Raw genomic sequence first — 25,482 nt, 5'->3', positions numbered from 1 at the left:
TTCCCTTCTCAGCCAACTCAGGAAACAAAACAGGGCCAAACCCAGAAGGGATGAAAAAGTTTCAGCAAAATTCCACAGTAAATGTTATTCTTTCTTATAGATTCACTGCCTAAGTCCTCATATAAATAAAACTCCCAACTAACTTTGCCAGCAGCAGGAAGAGGAGAGGGAGAGAAGATGGGATTCAGGTGGCAACAAATGATAGCCAGAGAAATGTTACTGATTTGGGAACAGCTACCTTTCATTAAGGGAATGGAATCCATCCAGATCCTTACGACTACTTAGTTTAACCACCATCAGAGACAAATCCTAAATTAATACAGGGGAATAACTACTGAGAACCACAAGCCTTTACATCAGCTCATTTCTGTTACGTTATACGGAAGCAGACCTGGAGCACCAGCTGCCATGCCGCTGGTAAACCACTGTGGGGGTTTGCAAGTGAAAGGCCAGTTAAGCCCTAAGGTCTTGATTTGAATGCTTTGTTCAGAGTTGTAAGGTTTTACTGGTTTTACCCAATGCTCAATAAAACCATTCCAGTTAAATGATGCCATAACAGGACATAAAACTGGGGAGGGGGTGGAAATGGTAGGTGTTTCCTATGTTCGTTCCATGTTATGCTCATTTCTCCTCCTCCTCCCTGTCTTTAAGTTTCCTTCAAATGGGTCTAACCACTCAGAGATGTAACCAATCAAAATTAGACAAGACAGTTTCACGGGAAACATACTAATTCTGCTAGAAAAAGGGTTGGTAACAGAGATGAGGGTCCCAGCCACTTTCTCCAACTAATGGAGACTGATCCTAAAGCCCAGACGAGCAGCCGTCCACCTTCGCACTAAGCAAACATGTTTTTCAACCAAGGAAATTTGAGAGGCTGCACAACCAAAGAATCCCACCTGCCACCGGTGCCCATCTCATGGTGGATCTTCAGGCAGCTGTTGCTGCCCGAGATCTCAAGGATTCCTCTTGCGTTGCTGAGGCCCATGTGGCACCACTGCTTGGTCACACCACCAAATCCACAAGCAGCTCAGCCCAGCCCGAAACTACTTTTCAGGGGGAGACACTGATTTGAGGCTCTGCGCTGTACTAGTGCTCATTTCCATAGGGCTTTCAAGAACTTCCATTATTTTTTTCATTTAATTACTCCTTTTGTCAAACCTTATTGAAGCTGACCAACAAGCTTAAACATCTTTTGTGGGAGACAGACAACATGGCAACTCCTATGAACTTGGCTTCCCTAAAATTTCCGGCTAAGAAAAACCTATGGAGTGTTTTATACAGCATCTCCGTAGATCCAGCGGGCCCTGCAGCCCTGCGTGCCTCACACGGGATGCACAGAAAGATCCTGTCTTGTGCTCCTGCTGGGGATGTAAGAGACAGTGAACATGTCTGGTTTTCCACAGGTCATGGAATCTGCTGCAAAAGCCCAAGGACAACACACACTGGTAACAGCAAACTTCGGAATTTCTCTTAAGTGCTATTCAAATCAGATACTGCTCCTTTTCCCCCCTGCTTTGGATTCTGAACATTCAGAAAAAGCCAAAGGGGGAAATGGGTTTTCTTCAATGAATTCTTGAAAACAGACCAGAGGCAACTTTCTTCCTTTTCCCACAAGACCCGATTGTCTGCCAGTTCGTCAGCGTTAACTCAGCATCAAACACAATTATTTCAAAGCAGGGAGTGGAAAAGGTCTAAGACCCAAGCGAGGAGTCAAAAAACAAAGCCTACATGTATGTACTAGGAAATGATTGCAAGAAGGAGACTTTGAAGCTTGTGGATTTGACAGACGATTCCATCACCTTCATTAAACCCAGAATTTGCTTCTTTATTAAAAGCACTAATTATTCATAATTTTAGATAGCCATATACTAACATATGCTATATTGGTATCCCTTTTTAAAGGAAAAGAAGAATAAAAAAGCAGGAAAATTTGCAACTGCCTCTACAACATAGTATTTAGACCCTGTAATTTTACGTAAGCCTTACCAAGCTTCTGTATTCACCAAAGGTAGGCAGTGGAGTACATTCATGTTTAGCTTTTTTTTTTTCTCCTTCTCCTAATAGCAATTCAGAATTTGTTACTGTAAATACTGGTTAGTGCTAGGCACCTAATGCAACCTTACTGAAATCTATGCTAAAAAAATAAATCAAGTTTAAAAAGCACTACAGCAAAGACAAAATATACAAAACTAACTTTAACATTTACTTTGCCTCAAATCAGATCAGAGGCTCTTCGTGCTGTGACTTAACAGCACTTTCACAGTCACATTCCCATCAAACGTTAAAATGTTTATCTAAAAGCTGCAGTATAGATTTTTCCTTTGCCGTAAGGAAGGAAAGTTGTAAACTTTCTGACTCACGAGTTTTATGGATCTACAATGTTTCCACTCTGTTTAAACGAGCTGCAGACCTCCACAGGCCATTACAATTCACGCATTCCAGCTCTGCTCCGCAGGGATGCTTGCCATTTTCCATTACATACGCTCAGGCTGGAGAGCCCGGGGAGGAACCCTGCCATCCTCGTGCCCGCCCTCCCCTTCCCATCCCCTCTCATCAACCACGGGGAGTCCTTCCACCGGAATCAAGGTTTCACCGTTTGGGAAAGCCAGGGGTGGTTTTTATTACGGCAGCATTCAGAAAGTGGCCCCCGTTATGCCAGGTGTTTTACAAGCACAGTAGCAAGAAAAGCTCTTTGCCCTGGAGGGTTTCTGCCTTTGGTAAGACAAGGTTAATAAGCAGGTTAAGCAAACAAGGCTTGCGGGGGGGGACAGGGACGAGAATGGGGTCAAGCCCCCCCTTCCCACCCAAGTGGCATATAGAAAAGTTTGACTAACAACAAGTAAAGCGAGCACACAGGACACTCACACTTGCCCTTTCTGCCTTTAAAAAAAAAAAAAAAAAAGACGCCCTCATCGTGATTTCAGTCCATTAAGTTTCACAAGCATCCAGAGGTATCCAAAACAAAAGCAAACTTTAACAAGTTATTCTTGGGTTTGAGAAATGTTATGAGAGCTCCACGCTAGTCAAACTTTGCTCTCTCTCAAAAGACAGCAAGTGGACACGCATATGAAAGTAATAAACTCCACTCCCATTCTTCAAGTGCTTAAAACAATCACGGCACTAAACGAACACTCCAAACTGCATTTTAAGTACAAAGGGTGGGAGGATATTCGCAGAGGACTGGCTGTAGCTGAGGGTACTAGTTTTTCTACGGTCTCATTAAAAATTGATGGAGAGGGGGACTTTTGAAGAGGGCAATTTGGAGCCAAGCTGCGCTCTGGCTCTCGTCTCCTCCCCACCAACACTGGCCGACCTCCACGGGTTACAGGACCACTTAGGGAATGCCGCGCTCCCTCAGCAAGACTTTTACCTCTTTCTTTAGAGACTTGCTTCTAATGGTATCAACCAGCCAGTGCATCAGGAAAGCCGGCATCATTGTGCAACTATCCTTCCTTCTCTAAACGCTGGCAGGATATTTAACAGCTCGTTCTCGCTACAATTATTTAAGCTTGCAGATAACTCGATAATTTTAATCGATGACTGCCATTTGAAGGCGTGCTCTTCTCCTTGAGGCACCCTGCAAAGACTTACAAGGAAGGCTTGGAACTTCAGTCGGCCACAACCAAAAATGATTGTGCTCCAAATCCAAACGTTAAGAGGTGCTAGGGTGTTAGACAGGAATTTAACAGCACAAACCACAGCCACCTCATGCCACCTTTCAGGCCATGCTGGGTATCCTCCTATTTGCCGAATGGGACTGCAGAAGCAGGGAAAAAAAAGCTCAGTTTTGCAGCCCTGGTCACTTCAAGAGATAGAAATGACCTATCTATACCTAATCTACCTACCTATAAAAGAATATTCTTAAGATCTCCTGCTCCTCTGCCACAACACATGGTTTTTCTGGTGACAAAGCGGGGAGAGAACACTGGGCTTTTTTTCCATCCAGCTTTGCTTCAGGCAAGTAGAGACAACACAATGGCAAATGTACCCTAGAGATACCAGCATTTTTATACTAGGATTCCTTTAAATGGACTCCCAATTTCAAATATTTTTAAGAAAAATGCCAGTATAAACAAGACTGTAGAAGAGTTCCTGCCTTGTTTCCTTCTCCTTGCGTCCTCCAAGAGAGTCTTCCATTTTGTACACACACTCGATTAGGTGAGGGACAGGTCAGGGGGAAACAATCATTTGGGAAGTTCCAGCAAAAACATACCTTTTGCAACATTCCCTGGCTAATCACTCACTATTTTGTTTCCAGGATCTTTGCCCGATCTCACTGAACTCATTGCGTTTGCTGTTTCTGTACATACTCAGCTTATGACTTCATTCATTGTCCACTGCATACGTCACCTGCATTTGGCATTGAATACAAAATTAATAATTTACGTCTTTCAGCTTATTATGGTAGCTTTGTGCTCTGGAGAAGCTTATCAGAGAGCTCTTGTGAAAGCAAAATCCATTAAATCCGACTATTGCTGACACTTCTCATAGGCAGAAGGGTAATGGAGATTAGTAGGCAATTCACCACGTGGGCCTCAATTACGTGTCACCACCACTTTTTTACGTGGTGGCTGTACCCACCGTCCAACCACGGTTTTGGGAGGGGGACGTACAGCTCCCCCGCTCGGTGCTCAAGTCAGATGCGGGCTTCACGCTGGGCACCTAGAAAATCTGTAATTCTCTACTAGTGATTCCCTGATTCATACAGATAACTTGTGTAGAAAGTAGCATGTAGATGTTTATGGACGCCTTTTCAAGACAGCTCCCATCTGACTTAAGCGTGAGAGCAGTCGTTCTTTCCCAGCAGTCTTTACTTCATCCATCGAAGGATGGCAGCTTCGTCTCCAACCGTGAAGCTACAGAAAGTAGACCATTTTCTACAGAGAACCCTGATTACATTCACAGATCAGGTGGATGCTACTTAACAAGAGGCACGGCTCCAAAGGAATACAGTCACGTACGGATCTACACCTCAGCACACAGGCACTGGAGGATAAGACCGTACAGCCAATTCTAGAAGCTCACAAAAGGCTTCCAGTACATTTAACCCCACTTCTGCCCATACGCTTTACAATCTGGTACATTACATAAGTTTTCCGTATCGGTTGTTCTCAGTGGCATTGAATACCACAGTGCACCAAGTCTGAGTGCCAATTCAGTGACTGACAGAAAAATACGTCCTTCATGGTTTGCTGGCAAAACACACTCTGGTCTTACAGCACTAAAAAATTCTAAAATGTTCAGTGAAACCGTTTCTATGATCCTGTTATTACAGCACTCTGAAGTTCAGCTAGTCCTTCTTGGATATTTACCGTTGCTCCACATCCACCTGAGTACAAGAATTCTTGCTTTTGGTTTCAGTTCAGAGCCAACAGTGTTTCTGCATTAGGCTATTACAATTTTTAATGTCAGGTTGGAAATACAGAAAGGTAGGCATTTCTGTTTTTTTTCCCCAAACCCTTCTGTTTAGCATGAGTCTTCTGTACAAAAAATAAATTAAAATAAAAAATCCACAAAATAAAAAGCTCTGCTTCACCTTCATCACAGGCAGCACTTGAAAGGTAGCCATCATGAAGACATCTGTGCTTGCATGAGTAGGGGTAAGCCAGAGTTAAGAGAAGTAGGGAAGAGCAAGTGTTTTAGCAAAGTAGAACCTGAACCATTTTTATTGGCATAGTAGAAGAGAATGTAAGCAAGACTCTTGGCATTTACCACCTTAATAATGCTAATTCATCAGGCAAGAAATAGTAGTCTCTCTTAACTGTTTCTGCAGAGCAAGCAGAAACATCATAAAAATACTGTAACTAGGAAAAGTAGACTCCATAAAAGTAAATCCAGTTCTCCAAATCTGGGAAGAGAAGGAAGCAAGTCACATCCCTGTGTTTAAATCTTATTTACCTCAGCAGAGTAGGTGCAGTGATGGGACTGGGATTAAACCTTCGGTACCCACATTTCAGTGTTCTGTGCACTGTTAAAAATTAGGAGCCAAAAGAAATATTTAAATTCCTGAGAACATTCCCCACCAGATTATAAATATTTTTATGAGGTTAGATCAAGAGCTTTAATTAATTGGTAAGGGTTCCTTTGAGGTCTTTACATTAGTTACGTCAACGAAAAACAACCTCCAGGGTATGCACAACCTAAATAAAAAAACACCTCACTGAGTACTCAGTAATGGGGGGAGGCAGGAAGAACAGATGCAGGAATTTCAGATATTTGTTAATTGCTCCTTATTCTATCCCAACAAAAAAATATTTTCCTACCCCGAAATGTTTATTTAAGGTCACTATTTTAAATAAGCCAGATTGAGTGGCACAGGGAAAACTCAAGTCCAAAGGTTTTTCTTTTTAAATGGTGCACTGACCCCTGGTCTCATTATAGGCCATAAACGTTTATGAGCATTCGTCATCAGCTTGCTGAGACAACACATTTTATCTCGTTTCCTAGGGCCTCATATCAATAATCTCCGAGGAACTTTCTGTAAGACCAAATCTAGCACCTTCTCCTTCACCCCATATCCCAAAAGGTTTCTCGTGAGTATGTGTTTATTAAGTAGCTAGCTTTTTAATAGATGCAAGAAAACAACAGGACTTTGAAATGTATTTTCTTATGTAAGGATTAAAATCAGAGCAAATTCATATAAGAGAAGGAAATGCTAGAGAGCTGAAGGAATAGACCTGATGTTAATTACTTTACTACCAATTCATCTTAGTTGGGTATATTTGCTGAAATAACCACTTACCTGTAATAGATAGTAGTAAACACTTTCCTTCTGTTTCCCTTTTGTTCTTATACTCCACTACTACTGGTTTTAAAGCCATCAGTTGTTTCTGCATTCATAAATATCCCCATCACTATCTATTTAACCAAAAATAAGATTAAATTCTCAAATCTAATCTTTGCTAAGAAAAACACATTTGACATGCTAGACTAAAAATCCTCCTTTCTATATAAGGAGGGTTTTAACACATTTAGATTCCTTTCCTCTCCCTCTAACACCCAAACTAATACTTACCAGCTGCACGTAGCTAAGTCCACCTCAGCTAACTAATGTGCACAAGTATCTTGCATGTGTGCTTTACGTTGCATTTTCAGCTTGAACAGACAACTGCCACATGCTAGAGATAAATAAAATTTAAAACAAAACAAAGCAATTTCTCATAGTATCGTTAAGACACATGCAACTGGTGTTTGTCCAGGCTATGCACTGGGGAGCCGGGTGGTACAGTCCATTCCTACAGGAGCCACAAGCAAGCGTGGGGATGGAGACACTCTGGCCACCTCCATGGGGTCCAGTAGAGGAAAGAGAAGATCAAAGCCACGGCTCACTCAGCTAATCAATAGAGGGACAACAGAAGGAAGAGAAGTTTTGAGATACTTTCCTTTGCTTGGCCTTATTAGGGATCTCCCCCCTGACTCTGTTCCCTGCTATGAGGTCTAATTCTTAGTTATTAGACAGCTGTGTCTCTTTCCACCATGGAAATTAAGTTGCAAAGAGTCTGTATTGCTGCACGGAGCTGTAATATGCTTCTGGTTATTAAAAAAAAAATAATCTCAGGACAGATGAGCAGAGCTGGGTATTCAGGCAACAAAAGGATTTCTTAAGAGGCATGAACCGCTTCTAGACTGGCCTATTTTTTAAATAACAGTTTTAAGTTTAAGAGAGTATTAACCACATATTTCAGCAATCTCACATTAAGCATTTACTGTGCCTAGACACCACACATTCACTTGGTGGCTCATGTGGAAGAAGGATTACTTAATCTAATATTGTAGTCCGCGGCCCGCAGGTGCAATTCTTTCCAAGACAGCAAAGAAAACGGAAGCACTGAGCATAGGTAAAGCAAAACCCTACTTAGCTTTCTGTAAGTACAGCTCTCACGAGCACCAAACGAACCTGTCCAAGTGCAGAAACTATTCATTTCCTCTGTAGTCACTTTCAAAATAGCTTGGGAAAAGTTCTCGCAGTAACACAACCACGTCCCTATCACTTTCATCGGAAGTCGCTACAAACCACAGTGAAACCTTCTTGCTCAGAGGAAGCATCTCCCTGGAGCCCTTTCCCTTTTCCTCATCATTATTCAGTCCCTGACCGTAGTTTTAACATTTCAGAGACTATGTATACACTTCATTAGATCACTGATCAAGTCACTGCAATGGATTTCCTACTTGTATTTGTCATCCCCTCTTCTTTCAGCCCTGGATCTATTTCATGCCCCTCCTCGTTCCTTCTTGTGAACACTGGGTCTACTGTTCCATGACAGAAATAACACAAGCACACGTTAACACCAACAAATCCTGTATTATAAGGACTTGAATTTCTGTGGATGCTTTGACCTGGGATTTAAAAAAAAAGAAAAAAAGGTGGGGATGAGGGAGAAGACCTAAATAGAGTACTACCACTCAAGGAGCTGAAGTTTAAAAAGTCATACAAAATAATCTCCATAACTCTGGGAGATCGTTTCTCTTATTCTTATTGTAGTAATTACCAAGGAAGAAATTTTCCTCCTAGCACGTACAATATTTAGAATACCAGGGAAGCACATTTCCTTCACTACTTTTGACCCTGAAATAGGAGACGTGCATCTAAAAAACCCTGTATTGATCAATTTCCATTTACACAACACTACTGGTGTCACATATGCCCTGCAAGATGCAATTTCTAAGCATTATACGTATTACGAGTGTCACTATACGCATAAAGGACTACAGAAAAAGCTATGCTATAACAGAAGTTTATACCAGCACTGTTGCAAAATTGTGTACACATCAACTATAACAACAGCATTTTCTTTCTTCTCTTCATTCACGCGTTTTGGTTTTTTTTTTTCTTGGTTCATCATACCTGAAAGCAGATACACAGAGCTGAAATTCTTCTCCAGTTTGCCCAGTAGCACAGTAAGAAAGCACTCCGATGACAGAGAGGTCACATCTTTCGAGCTTTGGTCATACACCACCACTTCCTGCTTGCAATCAATTTCAATCTGAAACACAAGCAGTTCAGAATGAGATACAAAAGAGGAAGATGACTAAAAGCAGCACTTAATCACCTGCATCAGGGTTCCCACATATTTGCTATGCAGCAGTTCAGATATACAGATTTCTTACGTAGATGTATGTAAAACAGATTTTATTTTACACTTAATTGCCTGATCCAATTTAATTCCTTTCAGAGTTTGTAAATTGATTATTTGCTCCAAATTGAAGGACACACTGCAAATTCCTACCATTAAGTAATTTTATGTCACTTGTAAAATGCTTTACCTTCAGCTAGGTTGGTTGGTTTGTTTAAAAACTACGCTTTTTAAAAGAAGGCCCTACCTCAGTTTCTGCTTCTGTACAGCAGTACAGAGACCTTAAACTGCCTATAGCCATCTATACAACTTTATGTATAAAATGTGCTCTAGGTAGTAATAATAATAATAAATAATAAATATATAAATAAGTAATAACAATAAAAGGCTTCAGTTTTTAATATGTCAAAGCAAGAACATAATAAATTATTTTTGTAACCAAAACATTTGAAACAAGTACCAATGGATTAAAAAAAAAAAACACAACAAAACACACATAGATACACATGAAGTTGAAAAAAGCTTAGCTATTTTCTTTTCACAAGTAACACTATTTAATAAAAACAACAACAACCCACAAACAAAACACCAACCAAAACCCCATCAAACTACTCACACGAAAAGTATTTCAAACAGCGAGTAGGAGCCAGGACTGACAGAGCTACAGTTTCTTTGCAAACTCTACGACCACTTGCTAAGCAATCCCTGCCACCACAGATCCCACAGAATCCTTCAAAGTTTAGAATGAGAATGTTCCCTGCCTTAATTACATACATTTAAGGGACTATGCTTTGCAAGACATACAAGAACCCTGAGAGCATTCTTTCTGAGTAATTTCTAAATCCCTCCCCATTACTCTGTCGCTTAGGGGAGATCAGGCTACAAAGAATCCCCAAAATAAACTCAGCAGTAACCAATAGTCTCTTAAATCAGGGAAGAGCTCAGCAAAACTTGGTCCCCCAATTTTTTTTTTTTTTTTTTTTTTTTTTAAAAAAACCACAAATACCTAAGGGAAAATTATTACAAGTTGCTTTCCAGGCACTGTTTTAAACAAACGCAAGGTATAATAGGAAAATGCCCCCTACCTTGTGTTTTGCTGAATGCTGAATGAGCTCTGTAATCAAAACTTTGTCCTGCTGCAGCCTCCGCTTCATGAGCTTGGAGCAGTTGATGTTGATGGCATCCAAGATGTGGGACGTATTGTATTCCACAAAGGGGCGGCTATCAATCAGCAGCAATTTTTCTGTACCACTCTCCAGCAAAGCCACCAACTTCTCGGCGACAATGAGTTGAGTCCTGATCATCTCATCGGCCATGACAACAATAAGGCCTCTTTCACCACCTCCCTCTCTAATTTACGGCGATGATGTAATGGCTGTGTACTCAAAGGCTTAGCCACACCATTGTACTAGAAGTGTGTGAGGTCATGCTGGTAGTGACTGGCAAAAGAAAAGTTAAACCCATTTTCAGAAAGAACTCTTCAGCTGAATGTCTCCTCCTGCTTCCAGTTGATGTGCCGTTACAAAGGGTTCATTCCACAAAGCAGCCCCTCACATCTGATTCATCGGGAGATGACTATGGAGTAGCCATTTCACTACTCAAACAAAAGACGCTTTCTGGCTGCCACGGCATTACATCATTCTTTACCTTTGCTCCCACCCATCAGCTTTGCAGTGGACTAAGAGCCTGTAAGAAAGGGAAGATAAAAAAAAAAAACAAACAAACAATCAAAAAAAAAAAACCAAAACCAACAACCATAAACCAGATGAGACCATGAAAGTTTGCAGAACAAAACATTCAACTTTGAGGCTAACTGCACAGTGGTATCTACCATATAATAAATAGACTCCTGAGAAGTTCCCCTCTCTGCCAAACACCTAGAGAGAGTATTTGCAACTACAGTCTCTGAATCTATTCCAACGATCCTGCCGGGACAATTATCTTGTATTTCAGGCAACGTACCCTGTCTTAATTGCAGACTTTTGTTGCCACTAGCTCTGCCTCTTCACGAGAATTTGTTAGAATATAATTAAGAGATACTGCCCTAAATCATGGTATTCCTCTCAACAGCAAAACTAATTAGATGCGTTTCAGCACTTCACCACTTACTAAGAAGTTGTAAAATTAGTTAAGATACATTTTTAAAGTTTAACACGGTGGAAAGTATTTCGCAAGCCAGCACTGCAAGTCGGGGAACTGAAACCGTACAAAAGAAAGGACGAAACTTCCATCCGCCTCTCTCCTTTAAGAACACGGTTGAAGAGAAACCAGAAGAACAAGATGCTACATCAGGACACAAGCATTTTATTTGAATTAATCACCAGCCATGGAACAGAGGCCTCGTGAATACGCCACTGAAAGGTAAAGCAGTGAGCACTGTCTCTGGCCCGTCTGGAGCAGATGGGACAGTTACATGAGGTACTTTTCACACATGATAAACAATATCCGAAGCAAACCATACTTGCGTAAAATTAGATCCTGACAGCATCCAAACCGCATCAGCCAAAATGGCAGCAGCTGCAGAGCAGTGAAAACACCTGACATGTTTCACCACCCGTTTGTATTACTGCCTCAGTTGTCCTAGGCTTTCCAGAGTCTCCCAAAATACACTGTGGTGGAACAAGTCCCTGGAGGAACACACTCCTCAAAGGAGCCACCACGGGGCTTCACCCATAAGGGATTTGGCTGCACTTCAGCGCATGCAGTCCTGCAGCTATAGATCCAACAGAAAACACGAGTCCACTTGCTTTGCTCCCATAGTTCAAAACTCAGCCTCTTAGTGCAATCATGGGTATTTACAGATGACAACTGTCTACATAAGGGTGCAAACAACAACTCTGGAAGAAACACAAGCCACATGTTCAGCTGCCCCAGTAATCAGCTCCAGCGAGGGGAGACAGCTGAGGGTGGTGACTTCTTCAACCGAGGTGGCAGAGCTCACAGGTCAGAGCCCGGCCACGAAAGGACAAGCCTGACAGAGCTCCTCACCTCATCAGAATGGCAGACTGTTTGGAAATGACCAATCTGGGCTCAAATTGGTTCAGGGTACAGCCAGCTGAGCAAGAAGCCACATTTCTCCAGTTTGCGTGTCTCACTCCATCCCATTCCGTTTTCCTGTTTGGGGACGCGATTTTAGGTCACAAAACTATGCAACACCTCTTGCACAAAAAGCAAAGCGTGCCTTCAAGCGAGTCTTGTGTCAGTTGGGGCCCATGCCACCCAGCCTGTGACCCAAGCAGCCTGTCCACCTCTGCTTTCTGCTGTCTGGGACAAAGCAAAATAACACAACCGTCACAAAACTGAAGTGGCCAGATGAAGAAAATAAAAATCCATTCAACTGACACTCTTGAGGCAGCGAAGCATTTGTAAACCGAAGCAAGTTATGAGGTTACACGCACATACAGGTACATAGGGGGATGATGATTTTATATATATATTTTTTAAATAGTTTTACATCACAGGGTTCAGCTGGAAAACTCAGAGTTTACTTATAGTGTTGACTTGCTGCTTCAGTTTGAAATGTTTGTTATTTATCTTAATTGCAAGCAGAGTCATGAGTTCAAACTGATTTATAGATAGTTTATTGAAAGTCCTGTTACAGCAACAGGTCAGTTGTGTTTAGCAATGGGAAATCCCAGGTCAGCAGATGTTCTGCTTGTTAGATATATTATACAAATCTAATAAATTAAATTCTGAAAAAAGTAAAAACTTTAACAACCCAAAAAAGAAAACTCAAAGAAATTTATTTTGTGAGACTTTCATGTAGCAATACAAGAAAAACACTAGATTTCACATAAACAGCCATTAGGTTGACAAAATGTGATTTTCAATTTCCCCTGACTTTGCTGCTACAGAGCCAGTGCTTTTAAGCTTGTCCACATAAATGTAAGCGTATAGCAGTAAAATGCATATTCCTCTAAACTACAAAATTTATTGGAAAAACTACTATACCAAGATTAATTAAACCTATTAGAAAAACCCAACCCTGTCTTTGCAACCTGGTTGGCAGGTGTGCTCCCCCTCAAAGAGCAGTCATTATATATTTGAGCCCTCAGGCTCTCTGTAGACACACTGGAAGCTATCAAAAGTCTATGCCATTATGCAATGAGGGGGGGAAAGTGAAACTTGATAGTTGTGTCCATTGTTTGTTTTTCTTATTTCCGAGAAAAAAGCATTCTGCATTTTTTAATTGTTTCTCTTAACATGTCCGGTCGTGAATTTTGATTCTCTTTTATTTGTATCAAAGGCTGCCAGATACCAAACCCACTGAACTCAATGAAAACTTTTCCACTAGCTCTAGTGGGAATTGGCTCTAGCTCTTTTGTGAGCTAGACAGTTTGTTCGTGAACTAGACAGTTTGTTTTGATGGGTAAATTGCTGACTTAAAGTCCAAGTAATAACAGGAAAATAAAGCAGCTGAGAAACTACAGAACTCTAAAACAGGCTGTTAAAAATATGTAATCTTTAACTTGCAACTTTCAATTTGGGTATATTTCTTATCTTCTAAATGCTTACTGCTTGCTGTCCCAGCCTTCACTCTTGTATGATGGAAGGTTTCATAAGACCCTTAAAAAGAGCATGTAAATAACATAAGGCAAGTGGGATAACAGTCAAGAATCCTTTTAATTAACACTATTACCTTAATGTATAGGTATGTGTTAGGTTTCTGAAAGCATTCTGCCCATGGCTTGAAAGTAATAAACTTAACAGTAATGTCACACTGAGTTATTCTGATTGAAATCCTATTTTGACAGAAACAGCTCCATTGGGCAGGGGAAGAACAACATTTTTATCAATTACAGGTTTTTGTTTAAAGCCTTTCTGTTCCTGGTACTATCAGACTTTGGGACTCTCTCTTGGGACCTATCTCAACAGGAGAAACCGGCAGCCTCCTGCTTTAGGTAAACACTAGAGTTCTCCTCCCCTTCTTGGTAGCTGCTCTTATCATTCAGCTACTATGAGGTGTTGAAATATCTGTTTAATTTCTAATCATAGTTTGTAAAAAGCTAAAATTCGATTTCTTGACTGTTCTCTTTCTGCTGTGCTACTTAGTGACTTAGATCGCAATGGTATGTATTGACACTGTAGTGCCACATAAAATGATGCAATATAACGCTTTGCCCTAAATAGGCCGTTACGTGGCTGATCTTCAAGCTAGGAAACCATCTTAGTCACAGGATGTTCTACACTGAAATCAGGATTACCAAAAATTGATCTGTAATCGAGCTATGAGAATACTGCATGAGATCACTCACATACACGCTGGTAATACTGCATGGCTTCTTCCTCCTTGTAGATGGACTGCAACACGTGGCACTGCTTGTTACCTCTTCTTTTACAGAGGAGAATAAAGCTTTTAACTCGCTGTAGAACTAAAAGGAACTGTTCCACGCTTGCCCCGTATTTTTACAGTTTCTCCGTACTGTTTAAAGAAGCAAAACAACAAACCCCCTGCTACCTGCTATCTTCCATACAAGCAACCATGGATCTCTAATATTTCAGGAAGAAAATTTTCACTATGAGGGTGGTGAGGCACTGGAACAGGTTGCCCAGGAAGGCTGTGGATGCCCCATCCCTGGAAGTGTTCAAGGCCTGGCTGGATGGGGCTTTGAGCAGCCTGGTCTAGTGGGAGGTGTCCCTGCCCATGGCAGGGGGGCTGGAACTTATTGGTCTTTAAGGTCCCTTCCAACCCAAACCATTCTATGATTCTAGTATGTATGTGTAATGCTGCCACAGAACTACAGGATCCCTCTTTGCCTCAGGGATTCCTGTCCCCATCCCAAATAGCTCAGATGGAGCGAAGCAGTGAACCACATAACTGGAAACTTGGCACTTAAGTTGTGTGTTTGATCCTTCAGTCAAAATAACTCACATTTTATATGCATTCCTAATTTCTACTTCTAGCATTTCAACTCCTTTATGTCATAAAAGGATGCTTATTTGAGTTATCTCAGGCTTTGGCTGATACTATAGCAACTATTTTTAAAGAGTAGTTAGAACATATGTAGTAAGAACATATTTTAAAAACCTCTCAGAACGACGCTCTAGTTCTTCCTCGGTTAACAAACCGGCAAAGACCCTGTAGAAGCCTTGCTCTGAAAGACTTCTACCTCACGTAAGAAGATAACCTTGAAGTTGAACCTTGGTGTCATTAACGCCCTGCAATTTTGCTCCCAACGTCACTAAATGCCTGCTTTGGCAGGTGCCTGCAGCAGCGCTCCCGCATACGTCACTGCTGCATGGCACAACGCCAACAAAATAACTTTACAGCATCTGAACATTAGAAGGTCCTGAAGGGCAGCTTTTGCGCACCCAGCCTGAGACACCTGAAAGAGCTGATTTTTTAAAACTCTGTATTTTTCTGCTTTCTAGAGGCAAACACATGCACGTATGAGAAAATTTCTATCCTCCCCTACAGTCAAATTCCCTCTCATGTTTCTCAGGATGGGCACGAGCATAAAAAAGAAACCAAAAAGCTGAATCAAAACGCAGAGGTAGGAGATCCCAAACTGCAGGATACATGCCACTGTCGGCACAACAGCTGTTTTCAAAGGAGTATTTGGCTTCGGTGTTACAGAGCTGGGAGCTGACAGTGTTCAATAGCCAGTGCCACCACCATCAGCACCAGTCCCTACCACCACCGCCACACGTGACACTGAACAAACAAGCCTCCACAAACTCCTGCATCAGAGAGGAACTCCTGATGTAGGGATCACAGGGTGAATTCCCACTCCCGCAAGATGTCTTCCCCCCCCTCAACATCTATGACAGACACAGCATTCCCTCACCAACCTCAGAAAGATGGGAATAAAGTTGTCCTGGACAGATGCTTGTAACCTATGCTGCTAGAGGCTGAGCGACAATCAAGGAGAGAGAGAGGGCCGATCCTTGATCAAGTTGCTACCCATTAGTAGAGAGAAACACAAAGCATCTGTTGGAGCACAAGGCAAATAAGATTTCTAAGTGAAAGTGAGGAATGGCTATACTTCTGAATTCAGCAAGCAAGCCAATAAATTCTAGAGATCAAGAACTGCGTAATATAAAGTCTGGGGAAAAAAAAAACGTAAATGAGATTACAAGAAGCCTATGTCTTGCCTGCCATTGTGCAGAACACAGGAGTGAGATTACAAATGCTTGTGATTTGAAAGAAGAGCTCTGTTAACAAGGGCTCCTGTTCGTCAACTGAGAGGAATGAGGGTATCTTTTGGCATTTCAGGGGACTCAAGCAAGTGTTGTCACGTCGTAAGCACACCATTTCCTCACGTTGGTTGGGGGTGGAAGAACACAGACCTTCACCCACCCTCCCCAGCACACTCCACTTTGGTGCAAGAGTGGAGAGCAGAAAGGCAGTCACTCAAATAGAAACATGCAGTTGGGTTTTTTGTTTGGTTTGTTTGGTTTTTTTCCCAAATGTCACTTATGCATCATGTTCATAAAAGAGAAGCAGTTTTAAGAATTTCACCCCAGTTTTCTCTGCTTACCTGTATGATCAGAATGGCTGCTCCCCCCTCTCCTACTTTCAGCACATCTGTACTTTAGATCTAGATATGCAGTCAAAACGGAATAGTTTTCTATTCCTTGTAGAAATAGCAGCCACATGCGTTTTAGATCGCACACTGTACATTCATGAAAAAGGCAAGTATAATCCATTGGAAAAAAAATACAAGGAGAATTTTTTGCTCCGTGCTCCATACCCCTTCATCCTAATTGACTAATTACTTACTAGTTCTAAAGAAAAGTCACCCCATTTCACTGTGCTCACCAATTTGAGAACCGAGGCATGGAGATACAGAGTCAGAAAGGAAATCATCAAGCTTCCCATCAATAAGCTGCATAAAACACCTCCAGTTTAGATTTTTAATCTCACTCTATTTATACATCTAATACTGAGTGACCTTTTTACTACCAGAATTGTAAGATAGCTGGGCTAAGCAAGATGAATCGACCTGCCATTTAGATAATGGTATGACATTGGTTTTTATACAAATAGTGGTATTTGAAATAATATAGGCATTTCTACTACAAAAAAACCCAAAACAAAATAAACCACCAAACTACCACATTTTGGTGACATAGCCCTCAAATATGTGCAATATTCTTGCAAATATTATCCATGCACCAATACCAACTCTGAGCACTGAGCCTGATGATCATCACTTGCATTTACCAAGAAGTCACCCCCTTTGACATTTACTGTTTAATAATAAACGTTTATTATGCGCTATAGCAGGGAAATTTGACTGATAGAATGTGAGCTCATGGGAAGCGTTAGAGCGTGCTGTTGATAACATTGCATCACTCTATTCAACAGCTCAGAGACTTTATTTGAGGACTCCTCTCTCCACCCATACAAGCAAGAAGCTCTTTCCATTTCAAAATACTTTTTCCTTGTAGGTTCACAGCGTATAGTTCTGTGACACCTAGAAGGAAGGCTTACCTAATCCACTCCAAACAAATGCAACGATACATAACATTTTTAGTTTCCTATCGCCTGGGACACTAGGCAACCAGGAAGTTTCAATGGATTTTTAAAAGATTACTCTCTCTGTATGATTTCCAAGTCAAAGCAACTGGAAATTCTGGAGCATTTTATATGAATTCATTATTGCTTCACATCAAAAGCAATTACTCACCTACATTTAAGTCAAAATCTAAATGGGCTGAACAGGGTGGTTCACATACAAAGGCCAGTAGAGGGAAATACCTAAACATAAGAAAATAAAAAAAAAAAAATAAAAATCCTTATTACAAGTATAAGAAACCCAAAAAAACCCAACCAGAAAATGGATTTCACACTTTCAGTGTAGTCATTTGCTGTAAAAGTCCCCCAAATACATGAAAACCTAGGTGAGAAGAGATCTATAAATGCTAGCATTCACTTAAATGGACAGGGTCAAAAATTAAAAGTTACATTATATTAATTTTCTAAAAGAAAAGGAGAAAAAAAAACCACCCAAAACCCCACAGCATATCTCTCCACCTTCTTGAAAAAGAAAAAACGAAAAAGCTGGACATTCTTAAAAAAACAACAGCCAAACAAAAAAGCCCAACCAACAATAGCCTTCCGAACAATTTGACACACCTCCCTGCTAGAAAACTAATCTGTAACTAGCATTCACAGGTGATGCATTTGCGTGATTTCAAGCGAATTCATAAACTCTTGTTCAGTATCAATATAGGAGATTGCCACAAGTCAGTCTGATTACAGCCTGGACAAAGACTAACAAAACAGAATGTCTCGGGTAATTAATCCCACCTCACCACACGCTAAAAAAGCCAACACTGAAAGCCAGTAACACTGGCGTCACCAATCATTACGTATAGTCATACCCGTACAACCTCTATACAAAGCACCTCCTGTTCCTACGTGAACAAATTAAATTATAACCTGTACATGAGGAAGTAAAAATAAACATATTAGTGTCAATTCCAAACTATTTCCTGGCCAGCTAAAAAACAAGATTCAAATCACCGCTATCAAGAGATGACAGCTCCACTTAATCACTGTAACATAAACCATGATAATAAATTCTTGCCAAGTGCTGCCTTACTATGAAATCCAGGAGTGGCGCCGAATCACGTAGTAAATGACATGACAACCATGAAGAGCCACGGCAGCAGAGGGCTGAGTGCATTACGAGAGTCAGCGAAGAGATTCACAACCCACGTCATCTCACAAGGAAAGGAGCTACAAGAATCACCTCTCTGTCTTTAGGCAACTGCTCCAAAAGCCTTGCAAACGCCAACAGTAGAACATGAGGCTACAGCCCTTCAGATAATTAACGAGTTGGCTACCCAGACCACGCTCTGCTCACTGGGACGTACACCTCGACTGGGACCCGTGTGTTTGTCCCTGGGAGGTCCCAGGCTGGAGATCCTCTCGCTTGTCTACCATTAGCATACTGGCATACCTATGCGACAGCAGCAGGGCAGAGAGGTGGATAAGAAGATCTGTTGAAGGTTGTGCCAGGTCCATGTCTCTTCCTGCTTGCTCCAGCTGGCAGACACCCTTTCGAGCCCCAGGAAGGGGCTCAGCAGATCTCCCTTGCTCCTTCCCCTAGTCCATCGGCAGACGGCAATGGAGAACAAAGAGAAAGCTCATCCTACTCATGGTATTTGTTGCTATCCCCTTTTCTAATCTCATCCCCGGAAATTAAAACTAAGACAAGACCCTATGATCAGAGACCACCTTGTGATAGTCCAAGGAAGCAAAGTACTGGGACAAAAGGCGTCTCCTTTTTTGTTCCTTAGTGCTTCACATGCAGTTTCTGAAGTCTCTTTGAAAGCTGCTAGGTAGTCTTCACGTTCCCTACTACATGCCATCCATGCCTCTCTAAAGTCCTTACAAATAAACTAGCTACCACCTCAGGAAACTATATACTCTTTTTCCCACTTTAATGAATAGAAGTAAATCAGGAGTTTAAAGCAGCCCCCAGGAGCCTTCATTTCAGCATTGGGCGCAATTAATTCTGCTGAAGAGCGGATGAGAAACAAAGCATATACTTAATTTCAACATAGTTTACTGGGGGAAGGAGGTGTCACATCTTTAGAACAGGATCCACTCGTGATTGAAGACTGAGCTGCTGCAAGTTCAGCCATAAGCATTAAGCGCATTTGGAAATTCCCTGGCAATGCTGTTAAAGGAACAGACATTTCCTGTAATTTTCGGAAACATTTTATATCTCCCCTCCTCCTTTTTAGACTTGGTGGTAAGAAGGGGGAGGGAGGGAGAAAGAGAGAGAGGATACCATGTTACCATTAAGTGAAATATGAATGAGCCACCCAAGTTTAAAGTGGAAACTTCAGTTATTTGTGCTTAGGAGAAAGTTTAAAAAAAAAAAAAAAAAAAAAGTCTTTCATCATTAAGAGGCTAGGATTTTTCTGCTGACTTTAGGAAAAGAAATATACATCCTTTCAATTAGGGTGATACAAAAGGATATAAACTTGCCTTTTTACTTACTTCTGGCAAATAAGAAGTCCTCCAGGCCTTATTTAAATACCTTTTTCTATTTTCCAGAATTAGAAATGGATGCCTTTTTTTCTCCTCTCTTGCTCAGGGCCTTCCCTCAACTGCAGCTAAACAAACCCAACCAGTTGGGTCACACGGAGCGGAGCGTTCCTCCCCCAGCGACAGAGCTCTGGGGCATTAGGCAACTTAGAAGCCAGGGAGAGACTTGAACAGTCAAGAGTGACAGCATCCTTCTAAGGACCTCAGTACCTACCTCTCCTTTCCTAAAAACCTAATCTTGTATGAAGTATCTGGCGTAAAATTTATAAAATTTACAATAAATCACAAAATTATTTTGTTTGCCTATGTAATCCGAGTCTGAAGAGATCCAACCCAAAGCCACAGCACACAATGTAAAAATCCACAAACCGAATTAAAAGTGGAAGACAGTTGTCTATCCTTAGAAAACACACCACGAGTGCTATTTGGGTCTTGTACACTGAATGGTGAAGATTCGTCATTTAATTGTGACAACCGGCAAAGTCCACGCATGCCAGTCTCTACCAGCAACTGTATTTTAGCTTTCGATTCAAAGACACAAAGTACAAAAAGGGAAATCCTTAAATGGCTGAACTACTTTATAAATCCTCGAGCTGTTGAAATTTCAGCATATCCTTACTCTTTGTAGAGCAAGACTGCTTTACAGCGGACCCTTTCGTGACACCAGGGTTTCCATCTACTTACACAACCCGCACATCCTGAATCGACCGACCATGTTCTGCAGCTCTGCAGACCAATACGAACAGCGACTGTTGTATTTTACACGGTCATCTTTTTGCTGAGAAACAGATTAAAAGGAGGAGGGCTCTGAAGAGTAGTGCTAAATAAACACCAAGCACAGCAGTTGTAACAGTCCATGCTACTTCTTCAAAAGGCTTCCCATGAAAGAGGGTAAGATGGGACCTCAGAGTCTTCAAATAATAGTTAGCCTTTAAGTTTAAGGCCTTTTGCCTAGTGAGAGATGTTAAGGGGGAGACGTTCAAATAATATGGGCCAGCAAATAAGGAGCCAAAAATTAAAAAAAAAAAAAAATAAAAATAAGAAGGGCAGCTCTGATCTGCTTTGTGGTCACTGTATGATGAAAACAGAAGGTGGATCTGAAGTCTTCGTACAAGAAACAGGATGGATTAAAGGCAGAGGATAATGATGGTAATTTTATTAGGGAAATAAATCAGAATAGCTTCTGGGCAAGGCAGGGGTGAATTTCTTGCAACAGACTTTTTAATGACTCTTCTCCTAAATTAAATTGAATGACTAAAGATCACAGTGAGTCAATCTCCTTTAAGAACAGAAACGCGTGAACTACTTCCACGGTACGGTACTCCGTGGGTTAAAATGTTCTGGTCTTTCACCCATTTGAGGAAATGACACCAGTTCTCCCGGAAGGCAACATGCACATTCAACCCCTTCACATCAGGGCATGAGAAAGTTTGGAAGGAATTTCTTCTATTTTTTTTTATTATTTTTTTTTAAACTGTCAACATTAATACTTTGTTTCTTCCTGCTTGTGGCTGAAAATACAGTGCTGCCCTGCATGCCTGTCCTGTCAGCTGTACAGAGAAACATCTAGAAGTTTAAAAAAACCCCAAAACTAATAAGTGTTAACTAAATCTGTTGTCAAACTCATTTAAAAAATTCCCTGCGTATTCAAAAAAAAAAATAATATTGTGAGCAGTGTATGCTACATAGTGATAAACGCACACAGAAGCACCTTCAGAAGGGATGCTGGGCCAAATAAAACATTGACATTACACATACGTAAGTTCAGTCCTAGTCAGTAAAGAAGGTAAGTTTAATTGGGTTTCTCTCTAACTGACATTTATATGGCAAGGAAACAGAACAGATGGTGGAAAACAGTGAGTCCTGAAACACGGTACAGACCAACCATCTCGAGGTGGGGGTTGAGAAGGAAACGCAGAGATAGATGGCTCCCAATTAACATGGTGGAATAATTCAAGTTGTTAGGTGTTCCCCAAAATTAAACAGTTGCAGTAATCCTGTTAAGAGGTCTCCCATTCTGGGCTGTGCAGAGTAGGAAGGGTTCCAGGCTATGACATGGAGTGACTGCTGAATGAGGCCCAGAAAATAAATTAACAAACTCCTAGATCCGGATGATTGGGACCCAAACCTCTCACCATGGTGTAAAACTCCTGACAGCTCACATGCTGGGAACCCAACATATTTTCATACCTAATTTGTACCCACAAAGGTAATTCTGATGGTCTGCTTACTACAATTGTTTTCAATTTTGAGTTTAATTGACAAGATGGTGCCAAAAGGGCTTCAGTTCAGGAGCACAAGCAGAAGCTACGATCCAGGTAATGCGCCCTGGTTCATCCTTCCCAAAGGATCCCAAGTGTTTCTTTGAATTTGAATCCTGTTACACAAGGCCTGCAGCAGTGCCAAAGCCACATTTCGAGGATGGTAACTACACAACTGAAAAGAGAAGCCACATATACCTTTACAGCTGAAGGAGGGAGCAGAGGGTGGCTTACGTTCCCCAGCTCTGCCTCTTACATCACTATAAGCATTACCGTTTAAGTAGAAGGAGCGACATAACCACAAATTATATCAATCCCCCATAAGAACAACCGACAAAACGTGACTGCCATTACATCTATTTTGCAAGAATTAAAAGGGACCAGGATTTTTTAAATTTTGAAAAGCACAAGCGAGCAATACCAAACTGAGGGAGTAAATTCTGTTGTTATTATCTGATACGCGCCTTACTCAAAGACCAGGGTCAACAATAAATATTTTGTAGCAACCTCACTGGGCCTCTAACAGGATTTTGAACAGCAAAGAGAAACAAAACGTATTCCCTCAAATTATATTTGTATTATCCTGTTTGAAGTGTGCTTACGTCTATGCACAGCCCTGTACAAGTCCATAAACAAGATTTTATATTTCTCCAGAATTTGTAGAGGTGCTCTGTGTTACAGAGTCCTTTAAAAAGCAACCAGAAAGGCATTGATTGTCGTCAAAGTAATCCCAAGCTAGGAGAGTTCAATATGCTTCTGCAATAACTGAAGTAATATATCAACAGAATGGATCAACTTCAGTGCACGCGGAGCCAACTAAAATACTTGGAAAGAAGTACCTCATCTGCGAACTGCAAGACCCTTGTATTTCTTAGGTATTCAGCCATGGAAGAAGCATCAGTTATTTTTCAATGATCACAGACACGTCAATAAATAATACTGTTTAGTTTTATAAAAAAAACTTACTGATTTTACATAAATTCCTGTCGATACTGCTGGCAAGTGTTCTGAGCGTTTTCAGACAGACTTCCAGTCTGCGTGTGAGCAGCCCATAGGAACGAGTTCAGTTTTGGTACGCAATCCTGAGGTTTTTACCTCCAGGAAATTGATCCTGAAGGATAAAGGTATACGATGGGTGGTCCTTAATCACTTCCTTTATGTGAAGATTGAGGTCAGAGCAGAAAAAGAGCCAAGGAAGGAAGTCTGCAGCACCCCTCAAACACACACACACACACCTTCCTGAACAACTCCTTCAACGTTTTAGAGGGTTAACTCGTAGTTTAAATCGAGCAGTCAGAGGCCGGGATAGAAATAAACAGCTTGCACAAGCAACACACTGTGCTATTAAGTTTTCAGAAGTGACTTAAAAATTAGGTCAGCCTAATTTGTGGCTGATACTTTGTTCTTTCACTACTATGAACTCACAATGATGTCAGTCTCATGTTCAAACATGCCACATTTAGCAGCGTACAGGCTTCCTGAGAGACTCTCTCAGCCTTCCTTTGTGCAAAAGGCTTCTGCCAGATTCTTAGCTCATACTTCACTGACTCAGGCATGCCACTCCAGTTTCAAGGGAGTTACATTGGCTTCCCGTCAAATACTGCACAGTTTGGGGTTTTTTTTTCCCTCTTTTTTTTTTTTTTTTTTTTTTTTAAAAAACTTTACAGACTAAAAGTTTAAGAACATGTGGCCATATTCACGTTGCCGTTTTAGGCCTCACCTTCATTAGACAACATCCAGAAGGGAACTGCCCATTTAAAGGTGTGGGAAACAGGTGTTTTGAACTAATTCAATCCACCATTCAATACTTAAGGGGGGCTTATAAGAAAGATGGAGAGAGACTTTTTACCGGGGCCTGTAGTGACAGGACAAGCGACAATGGTTTTAAGCTGAAAGAGGCTAAGTTTAGACTGGACATAAGGATGAATTTTTTTACTCTGAGGGTGGTGAGACACCGGAACATGCTGCCCAGGGAAGCTGTGGATGCCCCATCCCTGGAAGTGTTCAAGGCCAGGCTGGATGGGACTTTGAGCAGCCTGGTCTAGTGGGAGGTGTCCCTGCCCATGGCAGGGGGGTTGGAACTAGATGATCTTTAAGGTCCCTTCACACCCAAATCATTCTTGTTATTTCCCCATCCTTACCTGATCTAAAGAAATTCTAGCTGTACCTGTATTCTACCCAAATTCAGCTAACTCTTGAGGGTGCAAAGCATTCCACCGAATTGGGACTTCATGCAGAAATGCTTCTTATGCAGCCACACCAAAAAACCAAAGCACGCTCACATACAGAAGCTATCTGTCTGCATAACTTTTGATGTTCAAGAAGATATCTTTTCATTATTATTTATGACACAAAACTTGCCACAGGGTTTTTAAGCATGTTAGCAAAGATGACAGCTTGTGAAGCACAAGGATATTCTAAGTTTGCCTAGCTACAAAACTTCAAATGAGCCTTGGACCCAGCAGTAAGCTTTGCGAGCATCTTGAACTAGCAGTGCTATTGCATGAATCCTTAACATGCTTAGAAAAGCATCCCACTCTGTCTCAGGAAAAGACGCATTCTCTCACAGCCATTTCCAGCACCACATTACATTCCAGCTACTCCACGAAAGAAAACATACAGCCTTGGTTCACAAGAACTGCATATCCAACAGATCCCCACTATTACTGCTGTATCTGCAACTGCCCAAGGATACAGGAAAGGCGAGTCTTGCAGGGAGAGGTGACATCTTTTATGAGACCAGTTAATATGGAGCGATAAGGAGAGGGAGGGCATGAACTCCAGAATGCACGAGCCCTTCCTCACACACACAGACGTGAAACAGAACCAAACTGTGACAGAGAAACAAAAGTCAAGGCTTCCAAAACATCTCCACATCCAGCTTGTCCCTCTTCCCAAACAGGAAAAGAAGTAGTCCAAAGCACATCCCTAAGTATATCATAAATTACCCAATGAATCATATTCCTCATGGAAACTGTCTGGCTGAAGCCACACCACTGAAAATACACACGACAAGGCAGAAAGAAACCTAAAAGGTACCCTCAAAGAACGCTCCCCTTTCCCTGAAACCTTGGAGTTAATACCAAAACAAGAAAATCCCAGAGTAATCACAGAGTTACTAGATTTGTGGTACATTTTT

General features: G+C 41.4%; 1 protein-coding gene across 7 annotated transcripts in view; it reads right to left on the bottom strand.

The window, feature by feature from the left end:
• DUSP16 (dual specificity phosphatase 16) overlaps window positions 1–25,482 on the bottom strand; it is a 69,196-nt gene that overhangs the window by 21,882 nt on the left and 21,832 nt on the right. For 3 of the 7 annotated variants that reach the window (XM_074589899.1, XM_074589888.1, XM_074589922.1), the window contains exons 2-4: window positions 17,708–17,778; window positions 10,160–10,760; window positions 8,846–8,984 (exon numbers count right to left, since the gene is read on the bottom strand). In XM_074589899.1, coding sequence (XP_074446000.1) covers window positions 8,846–8,984; window positions 10,160–10,390 — 370 coding nt within the window. In that variant the 5' untranslated portion in view covers window positions 10,391–10,760; window positions 17,708–17,778. Of the gene's footprint in view, window positions 1–8,845; window positions 8,985–10,159; window positions 10,761–12,062; window positions 12,288–15,866; window positions 15,885–17,707; window positions 18,724–25,482 lie in introns of those variants that run through there. The other 4 variants (XM_074589910.1, XM_074589948.1, XM_074589941.1 and 1 more) reach the window with 4 other exon arrangements.

Source organism: Larus michahellis, chromosome 1 (genome assembly GCF_964199755.1).
Source record: "Larus michahellis chromosome 1, bLarMic1.1, whole genome shotgun sequence".
Classification (NCBI taxonomy): Eukaryota; Metazoa; Chordata; class Aves; order Charadriiformes; family Laridae; genus Larus; species Larus michahellis.
Note: the sequence above shows the minus strand (reverse complement) of the source record. Positions and strands in the feature narration are given on the sequence as shown.